This window comes from Rhinolophus ferrumequinum, chromosome 11 (genome assembly GCF_004115265.2).
Source record: "Rhinolophus ferrumequinum isolate MPI-CBG mRhiFer1 chromosome 11, mRhiFer1_v1.p, whole genome shotgun sequence".
Taxonomy (NCBI): Eukaryota; Metazoa; Chordata; class Mammalia; order Chiroptera; family Rhinolophidae; genus Rhinolophus; species Rhinolophus ferrumequinum.
In genome coordinates, this window is record NC_046294.1 from 73,163,232 (window position 1) to 73,183,259 (window position 20,028).

The 20,028-nt window shown below is 38.8% G+C and overlaps 2 protein-coding genes across 3 annotated transcripts in view; one reads left to right on the top strand and one right to left on the bottom strand.

The window, feature by feature from the left end:
* Positions 1–226: 226 nt before the first annotated feature.
* Positions 227–20,028, bottom strand: part of PDGFD (platelet derived growth factor D) — a 243,077-nt gene continuing 223,275 nt past the window's right edge. For both annotated transcript variants that reach the window (XM_033121540.1, XM_033121539.1), the window contains exons 6-7: positions 9,584–9,798; positions 227–709 (exon numbers count right to left, since the gene is read on the bottom strand). In XM_033121540.1, the coding sequence (XP_032977431.1) occupies positions 584–709; positions 9,584–9,798 (341 nt within the window). In that variant the 3' untranslated portion in view covers positions 227–583. The remainder of the gene's footprint in view (positions 710–9,583; positions 9,799–20,028) is intronic.
* Positions 18,790–19,092, top strand: LOC117030387 (non-histone chromosomal protein HMG-14-like). The gene has a single exon (XM_033120418.1). The coding sequence runs from the start codon at positions 18,790–18,792 to the stop codon at positions 19,090–19,092; it is 303 nt and encodes a 100-aa protein (XP_032976309.1).

Consider the following 20,028-nt stretch of genomic DNA (forward strand, 5'->3'; position numbering starts at 1 on the left):
TATGTAGTGTATCTCATGGGGGAAAAATGGTTTGGTTTGTGCCTTTGTCCCAGAAACCACATTTTTCCTTTTTTATAATTAAGATGTATACATTAGAAAAGCTCAACTATTGGTGTTTAATACACAAGATGCTTTCTTTAAAAGAGCAAGATCCAAAATTGTTTTGTGATGTAAAATTTGAAAATAAATTAATCTTCTGAATAATTTATTCAGAATTATGTCCAAGGACATGTTTCATGTATTTAATACGTCCCTTATTTTTTTCAAAAGATTTTAAGGCTCTCAATAACTCAACCTTATGTAAGCTCTGGTGTAGCTTATTATATATACTGAATCAACCAGTTGATCTATTTACATGTAGACATGGATATATCCTCAGACACTATTATTAAATGGAAGTCTATGTTCTTGGATATAGAATTTGATGATACACTTTTCTATTTGCCATGGCACTAACAAAGCTGGGCTGAAACTCATTGCTTTGCAGGCTAAGTTCGTTTGCTGGCGGGAAAAGGGCCTCTTAACCATACCCTCCTTAAACTAAAGGTTCTTCCATGCTTGATGTAACAGTGCGCACATTCAATTATCGAGGTGGTCTGGAGCTGCAGATGCAGTCACACCGCTCATGGTGGTCCAACTGGATGTCAACGAGAGCCATGTGCTTTGCTCTGCCCCTCCTCCTGAAATAGCCAGGCTCAAACTTTAATACCTAGGAGAAGAAGCACATTTCCTGTTAGAAAGCCCCTGGAGTATATAACTCAATAGATACCACTTATTTTCTTTGTGACAACTGGTTCTTAATCCTTTGAAATCCAGTGACAGCTATGGGCTCACTATTTATTAGAATGCACACATGTAAATGTTTTTACAAACAATCATCAACTCCTTGAAGTAGAGGGGTTAACTGATCAGAGTAATGCCCCTTGCATTACCTATCTGCAGTAACAAGGGGTCCCAGCAGGTATTTATTGATAGCTTTCTAAGGGTCTGCTTGGTCCCAGGTTCTGTCTCTACTAGTGTCCTAAGGATTCTTCTGCCCAAAGCATAAGTTGTGGATAAATAACAACACTGAGCATGTTATTATTTCTGTGGACAGCACAATGAATAGTCAAGAACACATGATGCCCGTATGGATACAGTTTTGGTTGACGCATAAAACATTTTGCCCTACTGAAGGTCATTAGCGGCCATAAATAAATGAAAATGTGTTTACCTTCTTACCTATTTGTTAATATATAATACCTTTTACAGTTCAAAACAGATCAGGCTCCACTAAAATCTCTGTACATTAGTTTAAAATTAATAAAGTATATCCTTAATTTTTTTTTTAATTAGTAAGTTTAAACATATTTTTTTATTAGTACATTTAAATAGAAGCTACCTGTCCTTCCCTGCTGTAGGCTTCACTTGAAGTTAAACATTAGTCATCACGTGTACTGTCCCCCCTCCTGGAAAATTACATGCTTGTTTTCACATATACTATTTGGTCAGTTTAATTGCTTCTCTTCTTTATGTTTGTAGGTTCTTGTTAGCCTTCAGGTTTGATTTTGTTCTGTTTTCCCCTTAGACTCTAAACTCTGTCATAGCACCACCATACAATTATGTAGCATTTTACAGTTTTCAGAGATTTTTCACAGACACTCTTTTTCTTTTGCCCTCAGACAAACCTTGTCACACAGTAGAGGAAATAACCTTATTCCCAATTTACAGATTAGAAAACTGAGACGCTGAAGGAGGCTAACTGCCTTGTCCAGGAAATTCTGGTAACTTGGATCTGGGAGGAGGGCTTTTTCCTCTCGGCTCCTAGAACACTGACCCAATGCCTCTACAATGTGCCTATGATTTCCTTTTGTGTCTCAAAGGTGTGTGTGGCCCCACATGTGAACTGGAGTGGGGACCTAATACACACTGCTTGATATACTTTGGTTCTAGATGAAGTTTAGATATGGTGAAATCTTGCTTTCATGTCTGCATAACTTTTCATGGCATCTTCACAATTCTTTACGATGGATTATATTCCCGGCAATTTTCCCATCCTCACATTGTCTGTTTCAAGTCATAAATAAACCAAAACCATCTACCAGGAAAAATTGGCCCCGAGACCTCAGTACTCATGCACCACAGTCAGTGAACCCTCTACATTAGCACTCAGCCACGCTGTTCCATGGGAATTCCAGGGAGGAGGAGAAGAAATCACTGCCTCTGCTCAATGTTCAGTAAAGATAGGGAGCCTGGACTCTGCTAACAGAGGAAAATGGAGTCCCATTTGAAGCAGAGCTTCAAAAGAATGTTTATGAGGACAAAACTAGGGGGAAAAGGAACACCCTAAAGAAAATCACGAGGGAGACCCAAAGACTCAAGAGGTTTTAATATTGGTAAAGCTAGTCCAATGCCACTTTTGATAGCTAATTACATTGCTGTATTTTTCTCCTGCAATTATACCTCACTTATAATATACATCACATAATTTCACGTGATTCATGATGCGGTCTCTCTATTCATTGGATTATACATGCTTTGAGGGCAAGAGTAGCAAAAATAAACACTAACATTATTGCCATGTACTTTATAAATGACTTTGCAAATATTAAATTATTTGGACTTCACTGCAACACTGTTAGGTACTGTTAAGCACTTTCCTAATTTTGTTCATAGACAAGGAAAGAGAGACTGAGTTACTTGCCCAAAGCCACAGAGCTAGTAATTGGTGGAAGCAGAACACGTGGACTAGCTCCTGCCCTTACCTATAAGATCAAACCTTCTGTTTGTACAGCTCAGTTGGGAACACAGCAGCTGCTAAGGAAATGCACCTGGTGACTGGCGGTGACGCCACCAGTTCCAAGGAAAGGGGCTGTCTGTGTACGATCGCTCCCTTGAGCTCCTCCCTGCATCTCCCCTGTTCGATCTCCAACAAACACAGGCCAAAACAAGGCAGGAGATAAAGCAGAGGCTGAAACAAAGGGGACCATGCTGTGGACCACTTTTAATCATTTCGCAATTTTGAAATAAAATTTAAAGTACTGCGTGCAGAGTTACAATGACATTCGCCTTTCATTGTTGCCTTGTTTTTTCCTGTTGGGTAACTACACAAAGTGAAAGAAAAAAGTGAAAAAAGCAATGGTTGAAGAATGTATTACCTTTTTGGGTAGTCAAAGCCCTGCCCATGACAGATATGAAACCCCTACGGGGCCATATTTGGTCCGATTGCCTTGGAAGGGGTTAGAGGTTCAAGTTCTACAGCTTCACCAAGAATTTCTCCAACATGAATTAGCTGTTATTGCCCAGGGCTGCCTGCATGTAAACCAGATTTGGGAGCTGGCAGATGCATGGGAGGGAAATTATTTCTAAGAGGATGGGCACATGATAAATAGCCTCTGTTTGAAGAAGGCCATGATGAAAGCCTAATAAGTTGCAATGAGCAGCACCTATAAAAATCAGGGCTCTGTCGATTTGCTTTCTCATTTGATGGCAAACAAAAGAGTGTGCTTTGGGATGAGAGCAGAGCCTGGACAGTTTTTCTACCTTGTCTCCTGGTTGTTCAGGGATCTTCCTTGTGTTTTATATTAAGCAACGGGAGCACAGCATATATGTATTTTGCTGATAAGAAAAGAAAAATGAATTGGCAGACAGTTTCCCCGACAAGACAGGAAAGCACTGTTTGAACAAAGTGGAAATTGGACTGCTTTACTGGCTGATCACAGCACTGATGTTCAAAGCTTTCAGACCATATAATAGTCTTAGGTTCAGGTATACAGCATGGAAAGGAGGAAGAGAGCAAAGCTGATTTGAGAGAAGGTAGAAAGTTAAAAGAAAAATGAAAAGCCTTTATCTGAGGAAGCAAACTGGCTAGTTATGGGTTATCTGGTCACCTTTAAAGGGAAGGAACCATTGAATTAATTATAGCCACTGTTGGACACTTGCTAATAGGAGCCATTATAAAATGATTTCCTATTTTCTGAGCTATGATTCACAGCTGCAAGCACACACACTGAAATACAAATTCCCTGAAGAGCAGCCAGCCATTTCTTATCACGTATGGGTGAAAATAGAAATCTCGACTCCTCTTCACCACCTGGAAAACCACGTGAAGCCAGGGGAAAGTTGTCTTTTACTAAATGGAGAATGACTGAGCTAGTTGGTAGCTTTCATACCACTACACAAAGCCAAAGATGCTCAGTTTGCAAATTACCATATCACAAAAGATATTTAACTACAATGCCAATAAACCACTGAATGAATCATTGCCATAATGCTATTACACTAATAAAACAATACCAGGCAGAAAAGTTATCTGCTGAGTTAGGTTCTTGTTTATTGAGAATATTAAAAAAAAAGAAGGTTGTTAAGGTCTTGTAACAGTTCTCAAATTAATGGCTGACACAGGAACACAAGTACATATTTCAGGACAACTACATTGCATAAACCGGAATCATTAAGACTCTTAAATAATTAAGAGTCTATCCAACTTCTAAAGCAGGTGGTGTTCAGTACACATACAGTTCCTTATCATAAGAAAAAAAAGTGCATCATATTTTTGCTTTCATTTTGAATCCTTTCATGCTTATAGATAGACCTTATGAAAAATGGGCATAGGGTTAAGATTTTAAGAACTAGTAGTCAATTTTTTTCTGAAATCTAAGTGACTGCAAGTAAAAATAGGGATAACATATTATTTTCTATCTGGGTAACTGCTCAACTTGCAGGCAAGATTTGCAGTAGTGGCTGGGCATTGTAATGGAAAGACTGATGCCTAGTCTTAAGACACAGCACTCAACAAGAAAGACACAAGTGACAAGAAGTTCAGCAATGTTTTGCTGACAGGTTTGAAGGTGACCAAAGCTAGGGTTTCAGTGAGGGTCTATAAGACTCTCATAAATTTTGAATATACAATCTTCACAACTGTGGACATTTACTTCTAAGAGAAATTTTCTGTGAGGACCCACAGGTTACTATGGGGTATATTTAGCTTCAGTCCTACCGTTCCAGAACTAAATAGTTAAATGATTTTGATAGTGCCTTAGATGATTCATTACTACATGTTCAGCCTTCCCGTTGCAGAAAACACAATAGAAGCCAAGTTTGGCACCAAATTTCAGAGCACGGCATTAGCACTAAGTATCATTCATGACACAGATGGGTTTTGTCTACCTGAGGAAAATCGTGCCCCAAGACAGGTTTGCTGAACTTTGGCAGGAAGGCCTGACGTGAGGCTAGATCTAGAAGGGAAAGGATGTGTGCATTTTGTAGTATTAAATAGAGAGTCCATTCACTTTTAGGTGAGTTATCAGGGCTGTCAGGAAGTCAGAACTGAGAAAGCCAGACCATGCACTCAGAAAATTCCACTCATGTCTGATCTGTGCTTTATAGGCTTCAGATGCTTTTATTCGCCCAGCATCACCATGAGGTAAGTAGCACAGGTGTTACGGATGAGTGAATTAACTTTTCTATAAACATTAACTGTTATAGATCATACTTTATTCTTTTGCATTTACCTAGTACTTCAACTAGTTTATATTCCTTACACAATTTCAGTAAGATGATATTTTTGGGGTAGGAAAGAATATAACCGTTAATGAGTATCATGTAATTTCAGGTCTGTGTGGGAACTGAAAATTGTAGGTTATACATGAGGAAACCCGAAGCCCTGGAGGTTTTAAGTGGCTGGCTCTAGGTTGCCTGCCATTGTGGCAGAGCTGGAACCAGAGTCCACATCTTCTCGTCATACCGTGTTTTGCTCTGTCGCCCTATCTCTCAGAGAGAACTACAGGAAACGCCTGAGAAAAAGCTGTCTCATGGTTTCACTCAAAGAGGGAGAAAGGGGAAGAAGGAAAGAAGCTTCTACCCAAACCCTAGAAATAGTTCCAGAAAAACAAAAAAGATTTTCTAGACTTTTGTGATAATTAGTTGTATCATAACCCAAAATCTCGCAGCATTTTACCCTAGAGTAGAAACTCAGAAAAAGAAAATGTTTTTCTGTATCTTTGCTCTCAATTTACAATTTTAGCTAAATTTGTTTCAATAATAGATGCTTAAAAAGTAAAAGTACTATTCTTTTATCTTGAGTCTGAAGCTCAACACTTTATTACGTCTAATGAATCTTTTGTTCATGTACTCGTATAAATATCTGCTTATTGCTCTAACTCAAACTCTAATAGGAAGCACTTTCACATATAAAACTCTACATTAAAATAAATAGAATCCTCTAAAGTCACTTTTTAATTTTGTGAAGATACAAGAATGATTCTAGATGTTGTGTTGTAAATGTGCCGGAAACAGGCTTGTGTGTTCAGTATGGTTGCCACTAGTCATTTGTAGTTATTTACATTTCAGTTAGTTAAAGTTAAACAAAATTAAAAATTCAGTTTCTTATGTGCGTTACATACATTTCCAGTGCCCCTTAACTACGTTTTGCCCGTGAATACCGTATTGGAGAGCGCAGCTCAGAAAGTTCTACTAGTGTAGGTGATTATATCAGCATTGTGACAAAAATCATGAGAGGAAGAACAAAGAAAATTAACTTCTATCTATCTCTCTATGTTGCTCCCTAACGTTTTAGCTGTTGACTGAGAACTTAGGACATAGACAGGAGACAAAATGATGAAAAACAGTAAGTATTAATGAAAAGGGTCACTGTATTTCCAAGAAATATCCCACTCCTTCTTTATGCATTATCAAGGGAAGATGACAACTGACGTATAGCATCCTCTAAAAGTCTATGCAATGTGTTTTCTGGAATCTTCTCTATTTAAAACCACTACCCAAGGTATCTTTTCTATCCTATATATTCCAAGAGACATAGAATGCTTGTTAGAAAAAAAAAAAAGATACTTTAACAGGATTCGTACAAATTTTTGAGAACAGGAAATAATAAAGATGCTACATTGTATTGTGCAGTGAAGAAGAAGCAAACCCCTAAAGGAGAAGTTGCATGAACTGTGAAAAAAGTAATAATATTAGCTTCATTAGGGGCTTTATAATTTCTTGGATTTTATTCCTTAAATGCTGAGCATTGAAAAACTTGTGGAGAGTCACCAATGCCTGCTTATATGACAAGTTCTAGCTACCACTTAATGGTGCTCATCTCTCATAGAAACTCATTTCACATCTCATCAGTTATAACTAGGAGCTAGGGAAGCTGGCTTCTCATTTTCCTGAGTTAAAAATACAGACACAGAACTATTAGAATAAAGGAAGAGGATTTTTCCCTAATGAGCCTAGCTCAAGTACCCCCGATTTCTGGAAATGGAAGAAGCCTTCTTTTGCACTTTTCAACGGGGCACTCAGCAGAGTGGTCACTGTGATATATTTCAAGGGTATTTTAGGAGTTAAGGGGAAATATGTCACGCGTGTTTGTTCCAGGTATGCAGTTATGGACTGAGTGATTGATACTGTTTTGTCCCTTTGTCTAGCACTTGACAGAATATAGAGCTCGGCAAACTCCTAGAAGTAAAAATATTATGACACCCGTTTCTAAGAGATGCTTTAGACAGCAGTTTCAAAAAGATGCCAACATTTTAGACCCGTTCGTGTGACAGAACAAAAAAGATCAAGGCTTCTCTTCTAGATATTAATTGTGAAAAGAAATTTACAGTTAATAGCTATTGTGTATAGAGACATGAAAGAAAACGAAAGGAACAAAAGAAAGTACCCTGTCTGGGAGGTGAGGGTCCTTTTGGGTGTATGTGTAACTCTGCTGTTTTTGCAATAAGGAATTTAAAAACACCAAACTGTAACTTATATCTGAGCCAAGAGTCAAGATGAAAATACAGCACAACCCAAATACTTCAAAGGCTGAATGCGAATGTTTTCCCCACAGTTATGACTAGGTAGAGCTCTTGTCACTTCTTAGATCATTTTAACTCTAACCTGACTATCGTAGTCTGCATTCATCCTCAAGTTATGACTAAACATTACAAAATTTAGGTTCTTAGAAGCAAAGAAAATATCCAATTCAGAGTTCATCAGGTCATACAAAAATAAACACAATGAAAATAGACAATAGCATTCTCTGAATATGAGGACATTTTTTTTTTCCCTTTGAAAACTGTGGGGTGGAGTAAGAAATTCTTGATACTAAGAGAATGTTCTATGTAGATATAAAATAATGTGTTTCCCCCGTTGAAGGTAAGCATAATCGTTGTGGTCTTCCTGCATTTCCCAAAAGGAAAATACCAATTATGATGTATACATTTTCGTTTAGCTCAAAAGTTGCCTCCAATCTTCCTTTTATTATTGTTTTATTGTTTTCAGGATAACAAAATACTTTTATGAAGCTGGAGATTTTATTTAGGGAGCACTACTCCTTTGTCTTGGTGGATAGCAATTCAAACAATAATTCTTAACAATAGTGTTTGCTTCACATTTGAGTTTATATTTTTAAACATATTTCAGTATGATGTTTCACATCTTCAAAATCACATTTCATATACACTATGTTATTTGATCCTCAGAACCACCCTGTAAGGGATTAACTGGTATATTTTCTTAGTCCCATTTCACATATGTGAAAACTGAGTCTCTAAACTTAGGCACTCTCATATGCTCACATAAATAGGAGGTAATAAAGCCACTGTCACTGTCAGGAGCAGCTCTAACTCCCTTTAAGCCTACTCTTTAATGTGCAACAAAGTTCTATATATTTTAAGAGAGAGCACAGCGTTACTAGTGATAAAACAGAGACTCTGGAACCAGCTGATCAGAGTTTAGGTCCTGGCTCTGTGATTTATTGACCATGTCACACTGGTCAACTTACTGATCCTCTTAGGCCTCAGTTTAATTTTCTATAAAAAGAGAATAAAAATCGCACACACACACACACAGCACTGTTGAGAAACTGCTAAGTGAGCTAATTATTACTTATAATAATTACTATCTGGCACACAGTAAGTGCTCATGAGTGTGTGTTATTATTTTTAAAGATGACTATTCTCTCTTTAAAGTTTTGTTTTGTTCTTCTTATTTTTTTATATCTACTTTTATTTTTGCATAATTTCAGAGCTGGCTCCCCAGGTAGCACTCAGTAGCATTCAGGAAAAAGTAGTATTTCTAGAAGAAAAATACTTTCATACTTCCAGAATGAAAAAAAAATCTCCGACAGCGTAACCTTTCTGGTAATTCATTTGCTATCTTTACACTGCCTAATTATTTTTCAAGACTTGATTGAATTAAACGTTGGCTGTTAACATTTTCTTATAGCAACCTAGATTGTGCATTCATATCCTGTAAACAAATACCATCGTATTTCCACAAGGAGGCCAAGCAAGCTCTGAAATTATTGCATGATACATTTGACAATTATATTCTAACAAGGCTGTTGTCAACCCACATGGTATGTTATGAGGATTAGAAAAAGGAGTCCCTTCTTCAGGATGGACTTAGATCCTCCCGCAGGGCATTTAGCACGGCAAATTTAGCACAAGTATAATTTCAGCTCCCTGTTATCCCTCTGGCTGGGGGCCATTGTGCAATGAACAATATGAGCATGCAATGGCCCTGTCTTCTAGGACCCTTTGGATTCCTTGACTTTTGCAGCTGAAAAATGCTAAATGCTGCACTACAACAAACAAATCTGAGAATGGCTTACCTCATGATACTTTTTCACAGTTTTCCCTGAATTGCACGTGCAGGACTTCCAGTTGACTGTTCCACAGCCACAATTTCCTCCACAGCGCTGCACGAGGAGGCAACGTGGAAAGAAGACCACATTGGTCAGCTTCAGCTCCTCTCTTAAGTTGACTGAGTAATTCCTGGGAGTGCAACTGTAACGTTTGACATCATCATTGAGCCTGTCCAGGTCAACTGTAAGAAACACACTGTGTAAGCAAGCGTACAGCTGTAAGCAAAAACACTCAGCATGTGTTTGGGGGTAATGGGGTGCTGAGTTTGGGGGAAACGGGGTGGGAGGATTCTGTGAGAGCTGTCTTAACTCAGGGATTGGATATGTCCTTGGGACATATCACTACCCCAAACACCAAAGTTGGAAAATCTAATTTCTCTTTTGATTGTATCTGCCCTTCAGACAACAACCAAAAATCATCATCACCATCATCATCAACAACAACAAAGAAAAACCAAAAAGCCCTCAAAAACTTGGCTAAGTCTGTATCTTGGCTCAAGTTTCCTTGTACTTTTTTTTAATGCAAAAAAAAAAAAAAAAGAAAGAAATGTTCCAAGGAAAGACTATGAAATGTTCAGCAATTTAAAATAATTGCCTTTATCTTAAAAAAAAAAAATTGCTTCTTGTGTCTAAATAAATCCTGACTCTAAGCCATTACTTAAATATAATTTGAATTATATCAGGGACACATTACGCACAATCACTCTAATATATTGAACTGGAACTGAAATTTTACAAGTAAATGTGAGAAAGAAAAAGGTCTTAGTTCCATTGGAACTCCAAGGTCAACCAAAACCTTAAAGGAAATAGCATTTTGGGGGTTGTGAATATGATGCATATTTGTGCATTGGGCCCTAGATGGCAGGTTAGCTCAGTGGTTAAGGGCTTGGGCTTTGCAGTAAAGCTATAGCCGCCTTCACTTCATGGCTGTACTTCCTTTTAGTTAAAGTTGCTTAACTGCCTCCTCATCTGTAAAATGTAAATAGTATAACTTTACCTATTTCACAGCAATATTTGAAGGGTTATATCTAGTGTGCATGGTACTGAATTAATGCTGGTTATTATTATTATTCATCTTTATTAATTTTGATTTTTTCCTGCATATTTTCCTTTTAGAGTTAAATGTAAAAAAATTAAAAGAAAAACAAATGTCAGGCCTTTCACCTCTATTTCACTTTTGGCCATTATTTTAGGGAAATGATTGCCCAGGTGGTAGGGTTCCTGGGACTTCTCTGAATGGAAAGGATCACTGTAGATTTTCAAATTTTAGTCATAAATATCTCCTGGAGTTAAATTTGTATTGTTATATTACATAAATTACACTTTAATTAGTGGTCTCAAAATCCATCTAATTATCTATTCACTTGGCATCCAAATCCTCTGGTGAAACCATACATAACTACCTTCTCAGAAGAGTGCAATTAGAAGAAAGTCTCTCATTTGCATGGGTTCCACACCATTTCCTGTGTGCTTCCCTTGTCACCAGACAGGTCCCCCCCCCACAGAAGGAATCCCACAAATGATAGGCAGATATCATCAGGCTGATCCTGGACTCCAGCTCCAGTAAGTGTCTTAGCCTTAAACCAAAACTGCTTGAGGAGCAGTACGGAGTGTTCTTTTGGCGTAGAGGTCAAAGGCTAAGGAGGCTGTCAGGAGACAGCATCTGAGAGAAACTGAACAAACAGAAGGCACGAGTGGGTGAAGAGTCCACTTAACCCCATGAAGTCAGCTGAGAGACTGGCCAAATGGCCGGATGACCCCTTGAATAAAGAATTAAACTGCAATTGGATTGGTGCCCTGCCCTGAGTGCTTTTTCACATGTGCAGCTATGCTTTGATTCGTAAGGGCAGGCGTTTCCCCCCAACTGTTATATGCTGATCCCAGGACACTGTGGGGGCTGAATGAATGCTAAATAATTACTGTGCATAATTTATTGCTGTTTTTTTTCCCTTTGTAAAGACATGTCATAAGTTTAGCTATAATCAATCCAGATTTAAATTGAATGAACTCTGTCCTGGGAAAGGAACCATTTTATTGCTGCTAAATAACTGCAAGCAAAGCAGGAAGGATTACATAAATGGATTAAGAAGTGCGGCAATCATCCATTACAAGTGTCACCTTGAGATAAATACTAATGCTGGCCTGTGCGTTACTGGGCCTGTGGACAGGGCTGACGCAGAGGGCCACGTCTGCTGCTTGTGATAATGGGAATATTTTTTGTCTAACGTAAAGAGGTGCAATTAGCAAGAAGAGGTTGTGACATGCGGAAAGGCAGAGAGGGATAGGTAGGAAGTAACACCAGTGAGTATCTTTAGTTCAGCCCTCTGCTAGCCACCTTATACATACCACTACACTTCGCTGTTCCCCACCCTTTCGAGGTAGGTATTATACACCCAAAGTGAATAGTAAGTGAGAAAACTGGAATTGAAGCCCTTCTCCCTTCTGCTCCATCGTCCTTGCCACATCTACCAATAATGGGGGGATGGCAGGTACCCAACAGATGAAGGAACACTGAACGCCCTGGTGCTGTATCAACTTTTCTGTAGGCTGTTGTACTAGGATGGGGTGGCGAATGGCTACATCCTTATCTCCAGAATATATCCAAGCCAAACTATAGCATGCTTTCCCTATGGGAATGTAGCTAAACCCCAAAGTGCCCTCGGCAAATCGGAATAGGCATGTGTGCCTTACTTGCCTTGAAACACAACTGTGCACATTGTATAACAGTTTACTGAGTAGCATTGGTTCCTTGTTTCCTACCCACCGTGAAGAGATTTACAATGCTGTCAGCTTTATGCATCAATTCACTAATGTGACTAAGCACTGTGGCCCAGTGTGACTGCTGTTGAATCCAGCTGCACTGCTTATCAGGGCATCGAAACCACCGAGGCATTCAATTTAGAACTAGAACTAAAAGGTTCTTCTGACTGGATGCAAATAACTTCAAAGCACGATGGCAGACTTTCTGCAGGGGATATTGAGTATCCAGTCAAAGAAGACCGATTAACAGTGCAGCAGAGCAGGGAGCCAGGCAAGGGGCTGAGCGGCAATTAAGGCTTCCGGTGGCACTGCCCTGGAAAGGGGGAACTGTTGTGAGCCTGCTGGGCGGGAGGAAGGCCAAGAGGTACAAGTCCAGGGAGAAGAGCTGCCCTTTCCTTTCCTGCTTCAGTGTTCACAGTGGAACATTATAGGACAGCAAGGATGTTACAAATATAATTCAAAGGCCCATTAATTTCATGTCATTTCCCGAGTTCACTCAGGTACACATAATGTTATAATTCTTCTTTGGCTCTCCTTTTTAATTTGAGTCGTCTTGCCTCTTCATGGCACTTCTCCATCAGTGAAGTGTTTAGGGCTGCACTGACAATCAGTTAGAAAGGCTGAGAAGGCTCCATTGTCCTCAAAGGCTTTCTCTGGACATGTTAATCCAATGTGGGGCCCTGTGCGGTGCAGGGGGAGCACCCTTCTTTCTGCAGCCCTGGACTCAAAGCATAGCCCAGTCACAGACATTCCTTGGGCTGTGATAAGAGTTCTGGGCTCTAAGCACTGGGGTGGGGACGTGTAAAGCGATGGTGTATTAGAGAAGGCACCCACCCTGTTCCGTTTCTAATCTATTAAGGCGTAGGTGTGGGAGGAAGGAGACTCAGCCTGGTCTTTTTGATTCTGGCCATCTTCCCAAGTACCAGGTAATTTGAAAAGTTCTACACATACATAATTGCATGAAATTTCAAAAATGCTATGAATTACATACACCACTAATATCCTTATTTTTACCTTTCAGCGGTTAAGAACACAACTTGTCCAAAGCCACACACCCAGTCAGTGGCAGAGCCTGAGTTTGAATCCAGGCTTTTTCATGACTCTTGTACTTACCGTGTTTCCCCGAAAATAAGATTGGGTCTTACATTAATTTTTACTCCAAAAGACGCATTAGAGCTGATTGTCCGGCTAGGTCTTATTTTCGGGGAAACGCGGTAGAAGCCCAGTCTGAAGATCTGAAGGAGAGCGCAAAGAGCAGCTTCCACAAGCCACGTTGGAGCCTTCCCACTAGAGGACACTCACTGCCCAAAAGATCTGGCTTCTCAGGCGTCTTGATAGGCACTGACCTATCATTTTTCAGGATGTTGTCGATGACATATATCCAACCATGTGCTCCTGTGCACACATATCCATCTATCGGATTCTACTGGAAAAGTACTCCATGCTTTGGCTAATCAACCAGGCAACTGCAAGAGAGCCTACTTTGTTTTTTGGTATGGAGCAATGTAATGAGTTTCATCTTTTTTATCTGAACTGAAGGAACTTTCGTCTATTCACCATCTTCTTTTCGTCTTCATTTCTCCTTGAACTCCTTGTTGCCCTTACTTATCTGTACTCCTTATCATGAAAACCAATTGGAGGTCCATGTAAAGAGCTGGATTGATTGACTGATAGCAACGATTTGTCTTTAGGGAGAACAGCTGCTAGAATCCAAGAGATTTTTTTCTGTAGGACAGATAAAACCAGTACATATTTTCGATCCGTGGTTGGGAATCCCCACATACGGAGGACTGACTTAAGTTATATGCAGATTTTTGAGTGTGAGGGTGGTCAGTACCCCTAACTCCTGAGTTGTTCAAGGATCGATTGTATTATATTTCACATGCTTGACAAGTGTGGCATGGGTGGTGATCAGCTTATGATAAACATTTAAGAGTATTTTCTAAAATTGATCATTTCAATTTTTCTTTGTGAATATGAAAATCCATTGTGGAACAAAATAATATCCTCTCTTTGAATAATGGAAAGCACTTTTTTCTCCACATGTACGTTTAATTCACTGCTTTGTTTTGTTCAACAGGAGGATGGTTTCCTTGGGTGAGTCTCTAGGTATCAAGTTTGTTGGTCAGCGTTCACCATGCTAGTCTTTCATTGATCTTTGTTGTACTATGTGCGTTGCCATCTTTTTTTCTCTTGATCTTCCTGAGTCTGCTGGAGTCTCCAATTATACTTCCAAGCATTCTTAGAAATAGCCAGTAATCATTTTGTAACAGCCAAATCAAGCCTTTCCAGTGCTCAAGTTCTTCATAAACTCTTTTAGCAGGCACACACCAGCAGCCTTTATATTCATGCGTGTTTAACACATGGTGATAGCAGGAGAAGAGCAAGTGCTTGAAGCAAAAGCATGCTTTTACCACCAGGCTTTGCCATTCCATTGTACCTTCTCTAGCATCTCAGTCTGATACCTCATTTTAATCTTCTAGGGCCCGAGTCAAAGGCATATTCACCCTGCATTTCCTCTGACTCCTTTGCTATATATTCTCCACACATTTTCTGCTTTCTATTATAGCACTGACTTCACAGATCTTGCTTTATCATTTTTTGTTTACGTGGCTACTTTTCTTCCACTAAACTGTAATGTTCTGAAAAGCAAAGAGTTAATCAATCTTTTTTATCCCTCCTCTCCTAGTGCTTTGCCTCTAATGGAAGGACTAAATGTAGATCATTTAAATCCACCTTTTCTAAAGCCATTTGGTTCCAATAATTAGAAGCAGGGTACTGCTGAAAGAGACACATCTTTGTAGTCTAAGTACATGTGCCATTTTAGAATATTTGAACTAACTAAATCCAATAATTATAATAATAATAATAATAATAATAATAATAATAATAAACTGAAGTCAGTATGTACCTCTGGACAATTGTTTCTCATTTTCTTTAAATATCTTTTGTGACTCTGAATGGATTCTCACAAACTTAAATCAAACATTAGAGAAAACTTTGGCCATTTTTTGCCCTACTAATCTATCCAGATTTTCTTTGCAAGGCGTAGGTATTCAATAACTACTATCTGAATGAATCAAACTACTGATGGTATTAGGTTAGAATTGAGAAACTGGGGTTCTAGAATCAGCTCTCTCATGGATGAACTATGATAAATGAAGATCACTGGCACCAAGTTGCATGGAACCTAGAAGGAGTGTCACGCAGAATAGACGATGGCATCTAGAAGGCTGGTCCCTAACACATATTTCAAGCTGCTCAGGAATATGTCCTTTGCCAAACGGGGAATAATGTCACAATCTGTTACGTAAAGTGCTAAAAATCTGACTGATGTTACAACACTAGATATATGGTGCTTTACGTGGAGGTGCGAGGTAAGGGGAATATAAAAATAATGGTCGTATTTTTATATCAAGCAAATAGAGGCTCTCAGGCTTTTTCAAGGTTCATAAATTCCCAGGAGTCTGTTCATCTTTATGAATATTACAACCTCACTGTGATTTTCAGATTTACTTTTCTATAAATCAGCACATAATTGTGAAAACTGTTTTCACATTTCAACCTCAAGTTGGAAGTGCATAGAACAGTTATTCTATAACTTTTAATGAGGGAATATCAGGATATTTTAAACTTAAAATCACGGATTGCATGACTCCATTTGTTGGTTTAATTTCTAAAGAATACAAACATTTACCACTTGTATTTATAGAAATCACAGATAAAGGTTCCCAATCAGACAATTCCTAATTTTCAGGGTTTAAAAACAATGTTAAGCAACGAGTCAGTGGAAATTTATTAGGTACATACTATGTGTCTGGTCCTGTGTGAGATGCTTTCACAAACTCAAGTCTCATTGAATGCTCACAATAAACACTCATCTTCGAGTCTACTATTCCCTTTTGATAGATACGGAAACTGCAGTGCAGAGGAGCTAAGTGACTTGCCTAAAGTCACTAGACATATAATTGGCATTTGACAAGTATGCACTGAAAAATGAATGGATAAGTGCATGAATATCTGCAAGGCATTGAACTGGGCCACTGAAATCCACTGAAAACCACTGAACTCTTCATAAGGCAATTCTCTGGACCCCTGGAACTCATGAATTGGGTGGATGTATGAAGTACATTTATGAAATGAAAAATAAGAAAACAAGTTAGTAGATGAGGGCAAAACGGGATCAAATAGACGGTGATGGAAGAACTGACTCTGGGTGGTGAACACGCAATGTGAAATATAGATGATGTATTACAGAATTGTATACTTCAAAGCTATGTAACTTTACTAACCATTGTCACCCCAATAAACTTTAATTTAAAAAAAAGAAGAAAAGAAAACAAGTTAGGAGATGAAAAGAATTAAGGAGATTTTCAAATGTCTCTCTCTCATTTATTAGATTCCGAGTCTCTGAGCTTTAAACACCACTGAGTTCCCCACAGCATGGGCTCTGCAGCCAGCAAACCCAGATTTGTGTCAGGGCTCTCCACACTTTGTAGAGGCCACAGGACCTTTCTGAATGTGTTTCTTTTACTATGTAAAACAGGAATAAGAATACTCTCCTGCCAAGGCATTTATTAAGATTCAATGAATTAAGAGTGTTTGAAGCATAGGGCCAAATACCTCTCCATAAGTGTGCACCACATTATTGTTGAAATGAGTAAAACAGATCGATGAGGAGGTTAAGAATGGATACCCAAACAGCTGAGATTTTGCCATTGGTGATCACTAAGGAAAGGAAGGTCATCCCTACCTTCATCTAAATGTCAGAAGGCAATGATCATGTGTGTCCAGTTTAATTTTATGGGACTTAGCATCAGTCTTCTGCAAGTAAAGACACTTGATTAGCTAGATCTCCCAGCACTAGCAGTTTCTCAGCATGAGGATGTGCTGTTAGGAGTGGTGTGCTTTCTTCTTAAGTCCACTGGGGTACTGAGAAAAAAGATTGTGGAGGGGTTCCCCAATGCTTCACAGAAAAAATGGGCACAGGAACCACAATGCAAACCATTGAGCTTTATCAAGAGTGACTGCTGTGGAAAAGACACATCTGTCCACTCAGATGCTAAAAGTTACCTATATTGTTATATTGCCACATGGATTTTTCCAATCAATTTGCATTTGAATCAGATGGCTAAGTAGGAGGAACCACTTTGATGATGAAAGTGGGGTTAGGATATCCACAAAGATGGACCACCTCAACTAGGAGAAAAGCAGAGGCTGCCCTGGGAGCGGGAGGAAAAGGAACTGAGAGGTCCTTGATCCTGCGCTGTGATTGTCCTCAAATAACATGATGAACGACAGTATGGTTTTTATTAATGCTTTCTGGCAAAGTGAGTGAGTGGGGGATCTAGATATTCACAAACCATATGGGTCATAAACAGTGGCTACAGTCTAAAAAGAAACCGTTTGTAAAGGAAATATCCAGCAAACAAAATGGTGCTGGAAAGTTTCTGGGTAAATGGTATCATAGAAAAGTTAGTACTTGGCAATTATTTTGTAAACTTTTAATGAGTGTACTGATTATACAGATACTTAAATCTGACAGTATTTGGATACTCTGTGGAAGGCTCTCCAGATTACTAATGATTATCTTAGAGCTTTCCAGGGAGGAGAGCAGAAGAGTTCACAGAAATACCTTGTTTCTGTGCAGTTTTGTATTCAAGTAATAAGAGTAGCAAGCATTTATTGAGGGCCCACTAGGTGTTAGATACTCTGCTATTATTAATACTAAAACAACTTTGCAAACTGGTTATAATTGGAGCCATTTAACAAATTACAGAAAACGGAGGCTCAGTGTCTGTAAATAACTTCTCCAAGACCACTAGTCTTAGGATTTGAGTTAGAATTTTATCACAAATTTACGTGACTGCAAAGTCCATGCTTTTCCCATTACAGAATTCTTTCTTCTGCTCTATTTCTATCAAATTGTGGTAAACAATTGTAATACTTGATAATGAAAGCTTTTACTTGGTACACACCACATGGTTCAGGAAACTCAATGAAGCTAGCATTCATTCAACATTAGAAATTAGGAAAATAAATCCATTTGGATTTAATGTCTCTAGTACCTCTGTTGGTAGTTACAGAAGAATGATATCCCATGACTGATTTACCTGATTCATCACTAGTGTCAGCCAAGAGCTTTTTTGCAAATCCTTACCCAGCTATCAACTAGGCAGATCAAATTACAAGCATTCAATCTGTGATGACTTCGGTTTGTTTCTAAAATGTGTTCCTATCTTAATAAATTCTGAAATTACTCCCTACATTCTAGATCACTACTGAAATAACAAAACTTGTGCCAGCAGCTTGGGTGGTGGGAGGAGCGACAGCTGCCAAGCAACCCAGCTTTGCAAAGGCTTTGCAAAGGCCCCTGCCCGCGGACACCCGCATGCGTCCACCCCGAGGCCACCATGCCCAAGAGGAAGGTCAGCTCAGCAGAGAGGACTGCAAAGGAGGAGCCCAAGAGGAGGTTGGCGAGGCCGTCAACTAAACCTGCTCCTGCAAAAGTGCAAACGAAGCCAAAAAAGGCAGCTGGAAAGGACAAATCTTCAGGCCAAAGAGTGCAAATAAAAGGGGATAAGGGAGGAAAGGGAAAACAGGCGGAAGTGGCTAACCAAGAAACCAAAGATTTACCTGCAGAAAATGGAGGAACTAAAAACGAGGGGAGTTCAACCTCTGATGAAGCAGGAGAGAAAGAAGTTAAGTCTGGTTAATATACCATGTCTTATCAGTAATGCTTGTCTCCCTCCTTGCATAATCCAGAAGAAAACTATCAACTATCTATAAATGCAACTTTTTTAGTAACTCCAGAAACATTTTTAAGGAGGGAATTCCACCTCATCCCATTTTTTAAGTGTAAATGCTTTTTTTTAAAGAGGTGAAATCATTTGCTGGTTATTTTTTGGTACAACCTGAAAATAGTGGGATGTTGAACATGGGAGTCTTTGATTGTCTTGGGTACCAGGTTAACATTCCGTAGTTTTTATATCCTATAATACACAGCATACTAAGTGGCAATTTGGAGTCAGTTGTACATTTAACATGTTCTGAACATTTTAAATTGATTCTATTCCCACCTTATTGGTAGAATTATTTCCTAAACACAACCATTCCTTGATCTTGGCTCATCCTGTCAGAATTTTGTGTACTCTGTACCATCCATCATTGGTCATGGTAGTCCAGTTTTCCTAGTCATTTTGTTAATGTGCTATGAAAGGTTGAAAATTTGAGTATGTAGTGTATCTGATTTTAAACTATGAATTAGTGGGACTTTGATGTAACAGTTTATCAACATTTGAAGATACTGGTACTTGATATTTTATTAAGGAAAATTAGCTTCCAAATTGTAAGCTGGATAGTCACTGGAATAACTGTCTAGAAAGATTAAAAACTACGTGACTTTTTAGGTTTTTGGTACGTACATTAAGAATTGTTTACAAATTGAAATGCCTGTGTACTTATCCTCAAAACAACTAATAAAATCTCGATTCTGAAAGAAAAAACAAAAAAAGAAGAAAGAGCAAAACTTGTATCTTCCTGCTCAGCATGCAGGGAATGACAAAGACACAGCTATAAATGCCTGATTTAAAAATAAAAGGTGTTCTCACTTAAGAGAATACAGAACCAATTCAAACCTCTTGCTATAAAAC